This window comes from Oncorhynchus mykiss, chromosome 16 (assembly GCF_057628025.1).
Source record: "Oncorhynchus mykiss isolate SJ-2025 chromosome 16, ASM5762802v1, whole genome shotgun sequence".
Lineage (NCBI taxonomy): Eukaryota > Metazoa > Chordata > Actinopteri > Salmoniformes > Salmonidae > Oncorhynchus > Oncorhynchus mykiss.
Genome location: NC_143037.1, coordinates 25,593,441 through 25,610,344, shown reverse-complemented (window position 1 = coordinate 25,610,344; position 16,904 = coordinate 25,593,441). Strand labels below are relative to the sequence as shown.

At 41.7% G+C, this 16,904-nt stretch overlaps 2 protein-coding genes across 2 annotated transcripts; one reads left to right on the top strand and one right to left on the bottom strand.

Annotated features, from left to right (window-relative positions):
• Positions 1–759: 759 nt before the first annotated feature.
• On the top strand, positions 760–4,738 carry LOC110491727 (sperm axonemal maintenance protein CFAP97D1-like). Its single transcript, XM_036946611.2, has 6 exons — positions 760–1,128; positions 1,373–1,443; positions 1,687–1,808; positions 2,374–2,497; positions 4,300–4,368; positions 4,642–4,738. The coding sequence occupies exons 1-6, from the start codon at positions 948–950 to the stop codon at positions 4,657–4,659; spliced, it is 585 nt and encodes a 194-aa protein (XP_036802506.2). The 5' UTR covers positions 760–947; the 3' UTR covers positions 4,660–4,738.
• nmt1b (N-myristoyltransferase 1b) lies at positions 4,719–10,268 on the bottom strand. Its single transcript, XM_036946609.2, has 12 exons — positions 10,175–10,268; positions 9,784–9,895; positions 9,363–9,507; positions 9,047–9,168; positions 8,636–8,727; positions 8,372–8,488; positions 7,921–8,091; positions 7,628–7,742; positions 7,278–7,448; positions 5,826–5,993; positions 5,392–5,529; positions 4,719–5,095 (listed from the first exon to the last, which is right to left on the bottom strand). The coding sequence occupies exons 1-12, from the start codon at positions 10,192–10,194 to the stop codon at positions 5,075–5,077; spliced, it is 1,392 nt and encodes a 463-aa protein (XP_036802504.2). The 5' UTR covers positions 10,195–10,268; the 3' UTR covers positions 4,719–5,074.
• Positions 10,269–16,904: the final 6,636 nt, after the last annotated feature.

Sequence of the window (16,904 nt, the reverse complement as noted above, 5' to 3'; positions counted from 1 at the left end):
TGCTGCCATCTAGTGGCCAATATCTGAATTGCACATGGGCTGAAATAATACATTACGACCTTTCTCTTGCATTTCAAAGATGATACAAAAAAATACCCCCAAAATGTTTGTTTTTTTCTTTGTATTATCTTTTACCAGATCTAATGTGTTATATTCTACTACATTCCTTTAACATTTCCACAAACTATAAAGTGTTTCATTTCAAATGGTACCAAGAAAATGCATATCCTTGCTTCAGGGCCTGAGCTACAGGCAGTTAGAATTGGGTATGTCATTTTAGGCGGAAATTGAAAAAAAGGGGCCAAACCTTTAAGAGGTTTAATAAGCTTTACATATCAACCCCAAGGCCTTAGTCAGAGCTGATGGTGTGGTATGCAAAATAGATTAACTTTGAGCACCTCTATATCCTGAATGTTTTGGCATTCAGGTCCAAAAAGTCACTTTCTGACCACTTATACCATGAACCATGAGCAAACATTTATGAGAAAGTGATTGAATTCATATGTATTTGCCCTATAAGGCTGTTCCAGGATGTAATTTTATCACATTACCCGTCTGAAAGCGACATCCTATTTCGATGTATGTGCGTATTTATTTGGGTTGTGCGTAAAGGTATGTAGGCTGATGAACATTTGGAGAACAACTCAAAATATTTGTCTACCAGAAGTAAAACAATTTGTACGCAAACCAATGAAGGCAGCCCCTCACGCATTTGTGATTTAGAGGGGTTGGGTTAAATGCGAAAGACACATTTCAGTTGAAGGCATTCAGTTGTACAACTGACTAGGTATCACCTTCTCCCTTTCCAATCGGAATTTCAGCGCAAAAATATGAAGCCTTTGCGCGCGCCTGTGGTCGCAATGTCGTGTGTCATAATAGCGCAAAAGTGGAATGTTTGGTCAACGGATTCCAAATGAAGATTCTGATACATTTGAAAATCAATTTTGATGCTGTTTAAGCTGACGATTGTTTATTTTCGAGTGGACTGGTGCTATCTAAATATCGTAATGAACAGAGCAGATTATTTGGCTTTCCCAGCCATTGTTGGGACCACTGGACAATACAATAACTTGAGAAAAATGTGGGATGGCCAACACTACAAATACCACATGGACAGAATGCAGAAAAGTAAGACTAATTTGATTAATATGCTAGGACACATCTTTATCACAAATGTGTTTTAACCTCAAATGCGTTTTAAACATAAGCAGTTGAGTGCATTGTGATTTAGGCAGCCAATATCACACCTGTAGTAGTGTCATATAAAAACATTGTTATTTCAAGAAAACCAGTATCCCCATATTTTTCCAAATCTGTCAAGTTAATTTTTTAAAATTCAATATTGTTACTAACATATTTCAATGTCTTACAGCTAAACAAATGGTTGACAACAAAGCCCCCAGCACATATCTGCATTGTCATCTAAAGATGAAAAAGATTCAGGTAGGGTGGCACTGGTACCTTTCTACAATGTTATTTTCTATGTGATTCTATTCTATTGTGTTCTAGGGTCGGTTTCCCCAAAAACATAAAGATCCTCTTTAGCGCTAAGATCATGGTAAGCAATTGACGAACATTGATCTTAAAGCTAAAGATCTTTGTTTTTTTGGAAACTCACCCCTATTTGGATAGCCAAATAGGGGTGAGTATAATGATGGTAGAGGAAACACTGAATGTCCCTGTCAGATGGAGCAGGAGCGTCTGATGGAGCTGGAGAGGGACAACCGCTTGCTGGTGTCCAGGATCGCCCGCACCATGGGCACCAAAGGAGGCCTGGACAACTGGAACAAGTACCAGCCCAAACCCAGGTGGGAACACGTCACATTAGGCTACTTATGTCCCCATTATGAATGGGAATCATATCTTTCTGAGCCATATCTATGTATACCAACACCAGGGTTCCACTATTCTTTATTAACTTGAACATAGCCTGAGATTTGTGAATGCAAGAATATTCACTGACGTCATGACATGAATATTGTTGAATGTTATGAAACGAGGGATTTCCATCATGAAAGTTATTCGAATGGATTGCCTTCTTGATAGTGATTGATTAGATACTTAGCTGTGAGTTTGGTTTTCATACATGGTTGGCATGAGAATGCCCCTTTCTCAAACTGTGTTCTGTGAAACAGTTAATATAAAGTTAAAAGATAGTTAGTAAACTGTAAAGGGTTATAAACTGTATTAGATGTTAGATTTTAAGGTAACACCTATTCAAGACAGTGCATGCTCATGTAAGCTTCCCATTTGTTTCCAGTGTTTTCATACTTAATAAATGTTTAGTACAGGATTATAAACCCTCTTACACGTTGTATTCTATGGTTACAGAGACAATGTAATCTCATGTATGTTTCCCCATTGCATGTCCAGTGTGAGTGCAGACCTAAGGAACAGGGAGCTGGTGAAGATTTCTCTGGAGAACCAGGCCATTCTAAAGAAGATCAACATGACTAAGTCAGTCTACGACCACAGGACATGGCTGGACGACTTCAAAGTATGTGTGTGTGTGAGTGTGTGTGTGTGTGTGTGTGTGTGTGTGTGTGTGTGTGTGTGTGTGTGTGTGTGACAGAGGGAGAGAGAGAGAATGAGATAGAGAGACTGCAGTACAAAATATATCTCACAATACTGGTAGTGTTTGTGTGAATGTACACTACCGGTCAAAAGTTTTAGAACACTGACTCATTGAAGGGGGTTTCTTTATTTTTACTATTTTCTACATTGTAGAATAATAGTGAAGACATCACAACTATGAAATAACACATATGGAATAATGTAGTAATCAAAAAAGTGTTAAATAAATCAAAATATAAGTTATATTTGAAATTCTTCAAATAGCCACCCTTTGCCTTGATGGCAGCTTTGCACACTCTTGGCATTCTCTCAACCAGCTTCACCTGGAATGCTTTTCCAACAGTCTTGAAGGAGTTCCCACATATGCTGAGCACTTGTTGGCTGCTTTTCCTTCACTCTGCGGTCCGACTCATCCCAAACCATGTCAATTTGGTTGAAGTCAGGGGATTGTGGAGGCCAGGTCATCTGATGTAGCACTCTATCACTCTCCTTCTTGGTAGAATAGCCCTTACACAGCCTGGAGGTGTGTTGGGTCATTGTCCTGTTGAAAAACAAATGATAGTCCCACTAAGCCCAAACCAGATGGCATGGTGTATCGCTGCAGAATGCTGTGGTAACCATGCTGGTTAAGTGTGCCTTGAATTCAAAATAAATCACAGACAGTGTCACCAGCAAAGCACCCCCACACCATAACACCTCCTCCTCCATGCTTTACTGTGGGAAATACACATGCAGAGATCATCCGTTCACCCACAGCGCGTCTCACAAAGACACGACGGTTGGAACCAAAAATCTCAAATTTGGACTCCAGACCAAAGGACACATTTCCACTGGTCTAATGTCCATGTCTCGTGTTTCTTGGCCCAAGCAAGTCTCTTCTTCTTATTGGTGTCCTTTAGTAGTGGTTTGTTTGCAACATTTCGACACAGTCTCCTCTGAAAAGTTGATGTTGAGATGTGTTTGTTACTTGAACTCTGTGAAGCATTTATTTAGGCTGCAATTTCTGAGGCTGGTAACTCTAATGAACTTATCCTCTGCAGCAGAGGTAACTCTGGGTCTTCCATTCCTGTGGCGGTCCTCAAGAGAGCCAGTTTCATCATAGCGCTTGATGGTTTTTGTGACTGCATTTGAAGAAACTTTCAAAGTTCTTGAAGTTTTCCGTATTGACTGACCTTCATGTCTTAAATTAATGATGGTCTGTCATTTCTCTTTGCTTATTTGAGCTGTTCTTGCCATAATAGGGACTTGGTCTTTTACCAAATAGGGCTGTCTTCTGTATACCCCCCTACCTTGTCACCACACAACTGATTGGCTGAAACGCATTAAGAAGGAAAGAAATTCCACAAATGAACTTTTAACAAGACACACCTGTTAATTGAAATGCATTCCAGGTGACTACCTCATGAAGCTGGTTGAGAGAATGCCAAGGGTGTGCAAAGCTGTCATCAAGGCAAATGGTGACTATTTGAAGAATCTCAAATATAAAATATATTTTGATTTGTTTAACACTTTTTTGGTTACAACATGATTCCATATGTGTTATTTCATATAGTTGTGATGTCTTCATTATTATGCTACAATGTAGAAAATAGTAAAAATAAAGAAAAACCCTTGAATGAGTCAGTGTTCTAAAACTTTTGACCGGTAGTGTATGGAGTTGCCAACTTGCCACCACGGCTTAGTCCCAAATGACAATGAAACCCTCATCTCAGTGATCTTTCCTAGGTCACAAGAGGTTATGTGAACAGACTGTTGAAGTACCCTGAACAGCCCATACCGCCAAAGCAGCACAAGGTTAGTAGCACTCTTACTACTTTCCATAGCAGCAAATGGATACCTTAGACGTTCAAGAGAGAGTTGTTTCTCATTGATATCCTGTTTAGCCATGGAATGTTCCATAAGAGCAAGATAGAAACTAACCTGCAAAAGCTGGTTGGAAGGACATCATCACAACCAGCTTTGCCCATTGGGAAGGACTTTGGGATTGTTGCAAATACATGTTTGAAGTCTTAGACATTTCTGTTTCCTAAGTTTTTACATGCCCCCCCCCCCCCCCCCCCCCCCCAGATGCTGAACTTGGTCTAGAATCACAACCACAATCAAAATGCAGTCATTTTGCCACATACTTGTAAGACTTCAATACATTTAAATCATGGAAACTTTATTCATTTTTGTGTCACTTCCATAATTTGTGTTTATTGTGTGTTTAAGATAACATTGTTTGTCATTGCCTGCTAGGCCTCAGAACAAATAGTAGTGCAGGTCAAAGTTCAAACTTAAATAGACGGCTCAGATGTTTTTGCTGGTTGATTGGTCCAGTGTTTCCCCCAGCACTACACAGCTGATTCAAATAACTAACTCATCATACAACCTTTGATTATTTTAATCAGCTGTGTAGGGCTAGGGAAAAAACTAAATGTGCACCCAGGGGGGGCCCCAGGACCGAGTTTGGGAAACCCTGGATTGGTCCACCGTCTTCACCTATCAGTGGTCATGGACATCACAGCACCACCAAGCCAACCTGTCAAAATAATAAATAATTATTGCTCATTTATTTTGCACAGTACAAACTCTATGGATTTTTCAATCCATATAGCTTTTAAAATATTTTTTGTAAACACAATTTTCTTTCCAGTTGGGATTGCCGGTACGTACCATCATCATTGTCATGAACATAATTACAATCCATTTATACACAATGTATATGTAGCAAGTGAGTTATGGTAAGGTAAGACTTTCCAAATGACCTCTAGAAGTAAGGATTTTAAGAGTCAGCTTAAGGGGTAGGTTCATAACAGATACTGCAGTGATAGTTACCATTTTCAGGCCTATAGTGGGACATCTCCAATTGTACAGGTAGTAGTGTAGGCTCTTGTCCCCGATGCCAAACTTGAGCTTCTCCAGGAAAGAAGTGTTCTCCATCAGGTCCAGAACAGTGAAGACGTCAAAGCCTTTCTGTATCGCAGAGAAAGAGAGTTGACAGAAAGAGGGGATTGTTACAGTATGAATAAACTCATTCACTCGTCACACACACACACACACACACACACACACACACACACACACACACACACACACACACACACACACACACACACACACACACACACACACACACACATTTTGATTTGTGGCCCCTACACACTCAGATTTGGCCCTCACACAGTTATAGCTTTGACACCCACACACATACACACTCACAGGTTTACCCGCACACATAAACGTTGGCCCCCAGACACACACACACTCACAGATTTGGCCAGGAACAGAGTATCCTCCATGAGGTCAGGCAGTGGAGTGGAGGAGGAGACACAGTAGAGGGAATGGGCTGCCTTCAGCCCCTTGTGTACCGGATGGTTCAGCACCCTGGACACCATGGTGTAGAAACTCACAAAGTCTGTCAGCACACCAGCAGAGTTCTGTGCCAGGGAAACAGGGTGGTGTTCATTGGAGAAGAAAAGGGACTGAAACATGGAAGGACTACCTGCACTTAATAAGAATAAGGGAAAACTGAAAACTAGCTGTTATTGGCAGATAGTTTGGGAGCTCTTTTTCTTATTGGTCTATTAGCTAATTTACCACCTGGCAGGCCAACACTTTTTTGTCTTTTCAAACATCTCTTATACTAGAAGGGCATTATCATAATGTTCTATTATTCCAACGTCATAGTGTGGAAATATGTATAAAACACAGGTAAATCACGTTTTTGACTGCACTGGGCCTTTTAGTAAACTCTGTTGGTAGTACGATTTGATGCTCATCTGAAGGCAATAAACAACATTTCTGATATGGCATATGTGGCATCGAATTTAGTCAGAAGAATGTATTCTCGTGTCAAATTGACTACAAAGTGTAAATCATTTTGTTCATAAATTCAATCTCATCCAAAACTACGTTTTGTAAGTTAGTTCGTCATGACTTACTTGAGTCATGGACGGTTAGGTTTTGATTTCGACAATGCTCACTTGCCCACTAACGCATGATACACAGCTGTGGTGATTGCCTCTATCCATTCCTACCACAGAACACACAGACAGTGACACTGACTTGCCCATCAGTGCAGCGGATCTGACTTTGTTTACATAAGACAACATTTATTCACTTGAGAAATACTACACCAAACACCAGATGTAAAATTGGGCCACTAAATCCTCCTCCTCGGCAAATAAATTCTAAATTAATTACAGATTTCTTTCAGTTATCTTAGATTCATTCGGGCTGTTTTGAAGAAGTAATACTGGCTTTGTTCCCATGGTGTCTCATGGGGGACAAACATCAGTAACTGCCCCATCGAACCACACCCCCAAGACTGATATCTTGTTTTTCTTAATGAGCCACAGAGAAACACATGCAGAATCGGTGCGTTCAGTCACTCTTTAAAGCTGTAATCCATAGCGGTGAACTTGCCACGTCGCTTTGCGATATTACAGCAGCAAAAGTATTATTTCAAACAACAAACACCGTTTTTTTCCCCCTCTGACATCATTTCACATCATTTCAACATGCGGTAGAACAACAAATATATTTTTATTTACCACAATGCTGGATTCTATTTTTCCTCAAAACAAAAACATTAACAAATGTGCCTGGGGCGGCCATTGGCACTGTTTAGCCTATTGTGGTTTTCAGCTTTAAGGGACTGCCAAAGCCCGGAGAACAATAATAATTTGCCTAACTGACTAAGGTATTGGAAGGACACCAACCTCCACCACGTAGGTGTCAATCACATTCTCCCGTGGTAACAACCAGTGCTCCACTTCCTCCTGAGACAGGACGGGGGCCAGGTGGTACTTCTTGAGGTACCCCTGAAGGAGCATGTGTACCCCTTTCACATCACCCCTTGTCATGGGCCGCAAACCTGCTGTTTTGGGAGCCTGACAGAACGGGAAAGAGAGAGAAAGAGCAGGATTGGGGTCAATTCCAGTTTTCAGTATCAAGCCACTGTACACACAGGATGAGATTGTGATTGCAGTGTATTGCAGTGTATTTAAGTGGGTCTGGTAGTAGTTGCATTGTGTTGGCCACAGGGGGGGGGCACCAGCCACACACTAACTTCAAGCAGGCGGTTGAGCTTGAGCGCTCGTTGGATGGTCATGTTGCCCCTCAGGCTGGAGATGGGGAAATTCACCTCGATCAGCTTGCGTGGGTTTAGAGAGCGGTGCCAGTACCTGCCAACATGTACACACAGGATGAAAATGGGCGTAAACAGGAGAAGAGAAACAAATAGATAACTAACTTGTGTGTTCAGAAAGTCTGTCTAGAGTGAAGTCTGTCTATATACTGTCTATATATTGTGTGTGTGTCTGAGTGTGTGTCTACATTTGTGTATGTGTGTGTAGCACCCACCTGCAGGTAGCTACAGGTTTGGGCAGTACCCCACTGGCAGTGTAGACGGCCTGGTATACTCCCTGCATGTTGACCCGTCTGGTGACCTCTCTGATGAGCACCGGAGTCATTCGTTTGGAGCGCAGCTTCTTGTGGACGCACAGGAAGTGGACCTGCGCCATCCTCTTCTCCCTAGGGAACCCATTCATTGTGAGGAACACATTTGGTCACGACACCCAGGCTATACCCATGTTTACTTGGGCTTCTAGCAAGAAGCTTACGATATAATGCTTTGTTTACTACCGTATTATTATACTGTATGCAATAATTAACATTTTATAGCCTGGGTGCCAGACTGTTTCTGTATTCAACAGTGCTACTACATTGTTTCACTCAATAGTTGCACCCCACAGAGATTTTGTATCCGTCAAAAACGGATGGCCATCCATATGGATGGCTTCTTTTGACTCACGTGTCATATATGCGGATGTTAGTGGGCACGGCAGCGATGAAGCCCACTAGTTTCTGATTGCCGTTCACCTTTACCCCACAATGCCACTGGGGCAACCAACCTGGGGGGCACAGGGCCCTGGAGGAGAGAGAGAGAGAGAAATACCCTTTTTTTCAACACAATTAACTACCCACCTACTGGAGTTGCAGTGGATAGTTAGATAGTTAGTTGGATTATCTACAGACCAAAACAAAGATACATTCAGATGCTGTAAACTTCACTCACCACAGCAGATACTCAGGGGAGAAGTCAAACCTGGAGGTGTTGTCATCCTCTTCCATATAGTTCTCATTCAGCAGAGCACACAGCTCCCTCAGCTGGGGAGGGACGGGAGAGAAGGGTAGCCAGAGTGGGAGAGTGTTTTCGTTTGATTAATCGATTGAATCCAATTGGATCAAATCCAATGTTTACTATTAACATACGGTTAGCTTTCCTTTGACTTTGACTTCGATTAGTTTTGGGAATATTGTTGTATCTTTACATTCGTGCCAATAGAGTTTTAATTGAAATATGAATTGGAGAGAGAGAGAGAGAGAGAGAGCCATAACATGCAAACACGCTCACAAACAAAAGAGTGACAGCATCCAACAACAGCTAAGGCCTCAGTAAGGAAGGAAGGGGAGAAGTGTCACTCACCACAGCAGGGTCCCCCAGATCCAGGGGGGCCCAGCTGAACCCCTGTGGTAGACTGTAAGGCTCCTCACGAACACTGACCTTATCCACCTCAATAGGACCATGGGTTGTGGCATTGTCGTCACCTGGAGTGTGACAGAGAGAGAGAGAGAATATGAGAACGAGAGAGAGAGAGAGAGACAGATAAAGGGATAAATAAAGGGTTCTGGATAGCATTGCTGGTTTACATTGGCTTGTTATTTTAATCTCTTAGCTTTTACTCTGTCTTGAATCAACCATGTACCCTACAACAAGTTTGGGTACCATACAAGTACCATACCTAGTTTGGGGACAGGCTGGGTGTCCCAGAAGGGGTAGGGGCGTCTGCTGGCCTCCTCCAGGGTCCTCGGGAGGCCCTTGCCCAGGGAGAAGAGGTGTAGGGCCCTCTGGATCTCCTGCTGCTTTTCCTCCGGGAGAGCATCCAGCTGGGGAGAAACACACAGTGTTGATCACTCTAGGCACTGATACAGGGTCAGATGTTATTTTCGTCCAAATGGTTATGGTTAGAATAGTGGTAGGGTGATCTGATTGTAGATCCGATTTTATGAGAGCATTTGTGGGAGGCCTCAACTTGCTGTTTTTCAGAGTACTCTCTTTCTCATATTTAAGGATCACAACTTATACAGTTAATAGATAGTCGCACACACACACACACACACACACACACACACACACACACACACACACACACACACTCGTACCATAGCAAACGGGTCTTTGGCTCCATCAAGTTTCCAGGCATCCTCCTTGCTCTTCTTCTGCTTATTCCTTTTTTTCAGACCGCCACTATTTTCTTCCCCCAGGTTCTTGTCACTAAAATAAAAATGATAACAATAGGATACTAATGATTCATTTACATGCAGGGACACAATTTAAACATTGACACTTTGAAGTCAGATGTATTGCACCGTCCTGCTTTAGCTCGCGACATCTCTATCAGTATTGCCTACTGTAATTAGTAACCGTACTATTTTACTGTTAATAGTAGTAACACCCAACAACACATGCAAAATCATGTCCTTTTAGGATTAATGTCACAGGGAAATTTCAAAAGTACATCAAACGTAAAAATAGGTTACTTGATTAACTTACGGAAGGTTTGAATCAGTCATTGTAGAGCGGAGAGAGAGACCACAATACTGAATATGTGTGGCACTTTGTCTCTTATCTTTAGAGACAGTTAGGGGAGGACAGTGACCGCCTTAGTCCCCCACCCCCATCTCTACCCCGCCCAGGCTGCCCCATACATATCTTACTTAAAACAATGTTTGGACTCCAATAACATGCCTGGGACTACAGTAGATGTGGCTAGAAGTGGCTGAATGGGGCTATTTGTTTGTCAGTGGTAATTACACTGAACAAACATATAAACGCAACATGCAAAAATGTCAGACTTTACTGAGTTACAGTTCATATAAGGAAATCAGTCAATTGAAATAAATTCTTTAGGCCCTAATCTCTGGATTTCACGTGACTGGGAATCACCGATACCTTAAAAAAGGTAGGGGTGTGGATTTAAAAAAAACTGTCAGTATCTGGTGTGATTTGCCTCCTATAGAGCGACACATCTCATTCACATAGAGTTGATCAGGGTGGCCTGTGAAATGTTATTTTACCTTTATTTAACTAGGCAAGTCAGTTAAGAACAAATTCTTATTTTCAATGACGGCCTAGGAACAGTGGGTTAACTGCCTGTTAAGGAGCAGTTACGCTGTCGTACGTGTCCAATCCGTGTTAGTTTTTTTGTTTAAAGTGTTTTAAAGTTGCAATCCACCTCAATCAACCAAGTTTTTAGTGGTATTACATCAGATAGCTAATAATGAGGAAAATAGCAGTACTTTGGCTGTTAGTTTTAATACGTTTTTTGGTGAAACGTACCAAACAAGCTGTCGACCTAACCCTCAATCAGTGGTGGAAAAAGTAACTAATTGTCATACTTGAGTAAAAATATAGATACCTTAATAGAAAGTTACTCAAGTAAAAGTGAAAGTTGATCAGTAAAATACTACTTTAAATATACTTAAGTATCAAAAGTAAATGTAATTGCAAGAAAAATACTAAAGTATAAAAAGTGAAAAATTCCTACTATTTAGCAAATCAGATGGCACAATTGTCTTGTTTTTTACATTTTCGGATAGCCAGGGTCACACTCCAGACATTATTTACAAGAGATGCATTTGTGTTTAGTGAGTCCATCAGACCAGAGGCAGTAGGGATGACCACTGCTTGACTATTTTTCTGTCCTGTCATTCAAAATGTAATGAGTACTTTTGGTTGTCAGGGAAAATGTATGGATTAAAAAGTACAATATTTTCTTTAGGAATGTAGTAAAGTAAAAGTTGTCAAAAATAGAAATAGTAAAGTAAATGGTAAATCCCCAAAAACTACTGAAGTAGTACTTTAAACTTCAAAGTATTTTGACTTTACACCACTGGATACAGCGAGCTGCAACCGCAAATGTCATAATCTCCGACCCTTTGCTGAAAGTTTACACTACAATGGAATACCACAACCAACATACTGATTGGCAGTAGAGGAAGAATCCAGCATTTTTTTAAAAACAACCCTTCAGAACACCTCTTCCATCTATTATACATGGCAATGTACAAAGCATAAGGAATAAGACTGAGGAGCTACGGGCTTGTATTCAATACCTCTCAGAGTACCGACAATCCTGCCTGATCTGTCTATCGGAGACCTGGCTTACGGAACAGGATCCCGACTCCGTTGTGGGGTTGGATGGCTACACAATCGTTAGAATGGACCGAAACATCAACTCCGGTAAGAGAAAAGGTGCAGAAGTTGTGCATTCATCAATGAGAAATATTGCAATATTGCCTATATTACAACTAAGCACCAGGTCTGTACTAAAGACATTAAACTACGGCCTTACTATCTGCCATGGGAATTAAATCAGGTCAGACAATTCATTGTTTACACTGCCCCCTCCGGCACCCAAATAGCTGCCGACTTGATCCATGACCTTGTATCCCAGGCTTAAACAGAGTCAAGCCTGTAAAGCTGACCATGGGAGACTTTAACATGTGCAGTCTATCGGGACATTTACCATCATACCAGCAATGTGTTACATGTCCTACCCGAAATTAAGCCTATCTGGACCTCTGTTATGGTAACATCGCAGGTGTGCATTCTTCCAAGGCACTACCTAATCTCAGGGATTCGGATCTTAATAACATGGTTCAGCTCATCCCAGTCTACAAACCACGACTGCAGCGAGAGAAGGCTAAAAAGGTGGAGATTAAAAGCTGAAAAGCTACTCAAGCCCTCCAGGACTGTTTAGAGTCCACTGACTGGGCGGCCTTGAGAGACAGAGCCCATGACCTGGAGGAGGCAGCGGACACTGTTTCTGAGTACATCCGTTTCTGTGAAGATCTCGTTATTCTGAAAAATAAATCCTAGGTAACTTGGGAGCTCCTCAACCAGAAAAAACAAGTCTTTAAATCAGGTGGCAGTAAAGAGGGAAGGAAAAAGAGACTCAAAAGCAAAATCAAGGAGTGCAAGGCAACATACAAAGACAAATTAGAAAACCTTTTTAAGGACAATGACAGTAGGAAAGCCTGGCACTGGCTACAAACCATCACAGGCTACAAACAAGAGACATGACTGATGAAAATGGCTAATTATTTGAACAGTTTCTATTGTAGGTTTCTATGTGTGATTTTACATCGCAGCAGAAAGTGGCCATTGACCGTATAGACAGCATACCAGCTGTTGATATACAGATCTCTGTGAACGATGTCAAGCAATACTTTCAACGTGTCTACCCACGTAAATTATATGGTCCAGACGGCGTAAACAGCCAGGCACTTCAGGCATGCGCAGACCAGCTCGCATTACCATTTCATATCCTGTCCTAGCTGTGACTGGACAGTGGGATAATTCCAGACGTGTGGAATAAGTCGCTGAATGTCCCAGTACCTAAAAACAACAGGCCAAAAGAAAATAACGATTTACGCCCTGTAGCCCTTACATCTGTACCTATGAAATGTTCTTGAAAAATAATTACAAAACAAATTCTCTGTGGTCTTTCATCTCAACTAGAGCCAAACCAATTCGCCTACTTTGCCTCCAGGGGTGTTGATGATGCGTTACTGGTCAAGTTGAACAATCTATACAAACACTTAGAACAGGCAGATAGCCTAGTGAAAATGTTATTAATTGACTTCAGTAGCACGTTTAACACCATCCAACCCTACTTAATGGTGTATAAGCTGGTGAATTTGGGGGTCAACTCTCTACTGATCAAGTAATAGTAATAGTAATAGTTTCCTTGTGTAATAGTTTCCTTGTTACTCAACAAGTAAAGTTGAACTCCGCCATCTCTACATCTAGAACGGTGAATACGGGAGCCCCACAAGGTTGTGTACTTTCACCGATACTGTGCACACTGTACACAAACGATTGTTAAGCCTCTGAAAATTATTTAAATACCCAGATGACACCACTGTAGTGGGTTTCCTCCACCAAGACCAAGCCTCCTTCAAGGTTTAGACAGAGGAACTGCTAAATTAATCCAGTGGTGCGCAGATAACTTTCCTGAAATGAACGGTAAGACAACAAAAACGATGGACATTAATTTTAGATGGAACAAAACTGCACTCCCCCCTACGAAGATCAATGGGGAATCAGTCGATACAGTGACCACATATAAATACATGGGAATCAAAATAGACAATAAACTGAAATTCAATGACGGTGCCCTTGCAAAGACAAAGAAATTGCAACAGAGAATATATTTTTAAGCAAACTGAACCATTTTAATGTCAACTACCATATCCTATAAATGTTCTATAAATCTGTGGGCTGTACTTTGGTCTGATATGCATGTTTGGAAACATGCAAAACCAAGTCAAGCTTTGATCAAGAACCAGCCACCAACCTGTTCACAAACTCATCCACCAAAAGGACAGTACTCATCCCCTTCACTTAAAACTGAGTCACAGCAGCAACCGGACAAGGGGAAAGAGATTTATTCAAAGGAAGATCAAAACAGATAGATATGGGGACTTTTATTCCAACAGCCATTAGGCTTGAGTATACAGGATATTGCACTGTTACTGTAAATGAATAGGCTCCAGCACTTTCAATTAGTTTCTGTGTTTTCATGTTTTATGTCTTTTTAAACAAATTACCAAATGAATTGCCCCCTGGTGGAATAATAAAGTTGATCTGAATCTGATCCAGAGCATCCCAAACATACTCAATTGGTGAAATGTCTGGTAAGTATGCAGGCCATGAAAGAACTGTGACATTTTCAGGTTTCAGGAATTGTGTACACATCCTTGCGACATGGGGCTGTGCATGATCATGCTGAAACATTAAGTGATGCCGGCAGATGAATGGCACGTCAATGGGCCTCGGGATCTCGTCACGATATCTCTGTGCATTCAAATTGCCGTCAATAAAATGCAATTCTGTTCATTGTCCATAGCTTATGCATGCCCATACCATAACCCCACCAACACCATGGGGCACTCTGTTCACAACATTGACATCAGCAAACCGCTTGCCCACACGATGCCATACACATTGTCTGCCTTCTGCCTTCAGTTGAAACCGGGATTCTTCGGTGAAGAGAACACTTCTCCAGCATGCCAGTGGCCATCAAAGGTGAGCATTTGCCCACTGAAGTCGGCTACGACGTCGAACTCCAGTCAGGTTTCTGGGACCTTTTATTTCAGCTCATGATATATGGGACCAACACTTTACATGTTGCGTTTATATTTTTGTTCAGTGTAATTACCAAGCAACATTCTGAAACTTAGTTCGAAACCGAAATACCTTGATTGACTCTTTCGGATTTTGTCTTCCCTCACATTTCTACATGAACAAGTATAGATTTAGCTAGAGCATTATTTTCCCTGAGGGAATTTCACTTGTCGTGTATGAAGTTCATACCTAGGCCTACATATGAACAATATAGAGCAATCTGAATGACATGAATGAACTAAGATGGAGCCGATAGAGATGGCAGTTTCGCTTCTAGTCCTTAGGAAACTGTGCAGTATTTTGTTTTTTTTATGTATTATTTCTTACATTGTTAGCCCAGAAAACCTTAAGTGTTACTACATACAGCTGGGAAGAACTATTGGATATCAGAGAAACATCAACTTAACAGCACAACCATCACTATGACCAGAAATACAACTTTCCCAATGCAGATCCTTTGTCTGCACCTCCCAGGGCATTTGAACTGATTCCAGAGGCCGACCCAAAACAACGCTGCCGGAGCAGAAGGTGCCGGAGCGGTCTTCTAGTGAGGCTTCGGATGCGCGCACACCACCCACTGCTTCCGAGTATGTTACTCGCTAATGTCCAGTCCATAGTTAACAAAGTCGACAAAATCAGGACAAAAGTTGCTATCCAAAGAGATATCCGGGCTTGTAACATATTCTGTTTCACGGAAACATGGCTAGCATGGGACATGTTGTCGGAGTCAGTACCCCCCCCCCCCCCCCCCCCCAAAAAAAACCCCCACCCAAAGTCAACACTTTTTAGAGCCACCTTTTGCAGCAATTACAGCTGCAAGTCTCTGGCCACTGGGATTTTTGCCTATTCTTCAAGGCAAAACTGCTCCAGCTCCAGCATATTTAAGTCATACCATAGATTCTCAATTGGATTGAGGTATGGCCTTTGACTAGACCATTCCAAGACATTTAAATATTTCCCCTTAAAACAACCACTTGAGTGTTGCTTTAGCAGTATGCTTGGGGTCATTGTCCTGCTGGAAGGTGAAATTCTGTCCCAGTCTCAAATCTCTGGAAGACTGAAACAGGTTTCCCTCAAGAATTTCCCTGTATTTAGTGCCATCCATCATTCCTTCAATTCTGACCAGTTTCCCAGTCCCTGCCGATGAAAAACATCCCCACAGCATGCTGCCACCACCATGCTTCACTGTGGGGATGGTGTTCTCGGGGTGATGAGAGGTGTTGGGTTTGCGCCAGACAGACATGGCGTTTTCCTTGATGGCCAAAAAGCTCAATTTTAGTCTCATCAGACCAGAGTAACTTCTTCCATATGTTTGGGGAGTCTCCCACATGCCTTTTGGCGAACACCAAACGTATTTGCTTATTTTTTTCTTTAAGCATTGGCTTTTTTCTGGCCACTCTTCTTTAAAGCCTAGCTCTGTGGCATGTACGGCTTAAAGTGGTCATATGCACAAATACTCCAATCTTCACTGTGGAGCTTTGCAGGGTTATCTTTGGTATCTTTGTTGCCTCTCTGATTAATGCCCTCCTTGCCTGGTCCGTGAGTTTTGGTGGGCGGCCTTCTCTTGGCAGGTTTGTTGTAGTGCCATATTCTTTCCATTTTTTAATAAAGGATTTAATGGTGCTCCGTGGGATGTTCCAAGTTTCCGATATTTTTTTATAACCCAAACCTGATCTGTACTTCTCCACAACTTTGTCCCTGACCTGTTTGGAGAGCCCCTTGGTCTTCATGGTTCAAAGGTTTGCTATGAAGCCCCTAAGTAAGTTCTGGTGCAACCAATTACCTTCAGAAGTCACATAATTATTTAAAAAGTCCACCTGTGTGCAATCTAAGTGTCACCTGTTCTGAAAGGCCCCAGAGTCTGCAACACCACTAAGCAAGCGGCACCATGAAGACCAAGGGGCTCTCCAAACAGGTCAGGGACAAAGTTGTGGAGAAGTACAGATCAGATATGCACGCACCACTTTTCAGTATTTTATTTTTTATAATCTTTTGAAACAAGTAATTTTTTCCATTTCACTTCACCAATTTGGACTATTTTGTGTATGTCCATTATATAAAATCCAAATAAAAATCTATTTAAATGACACCA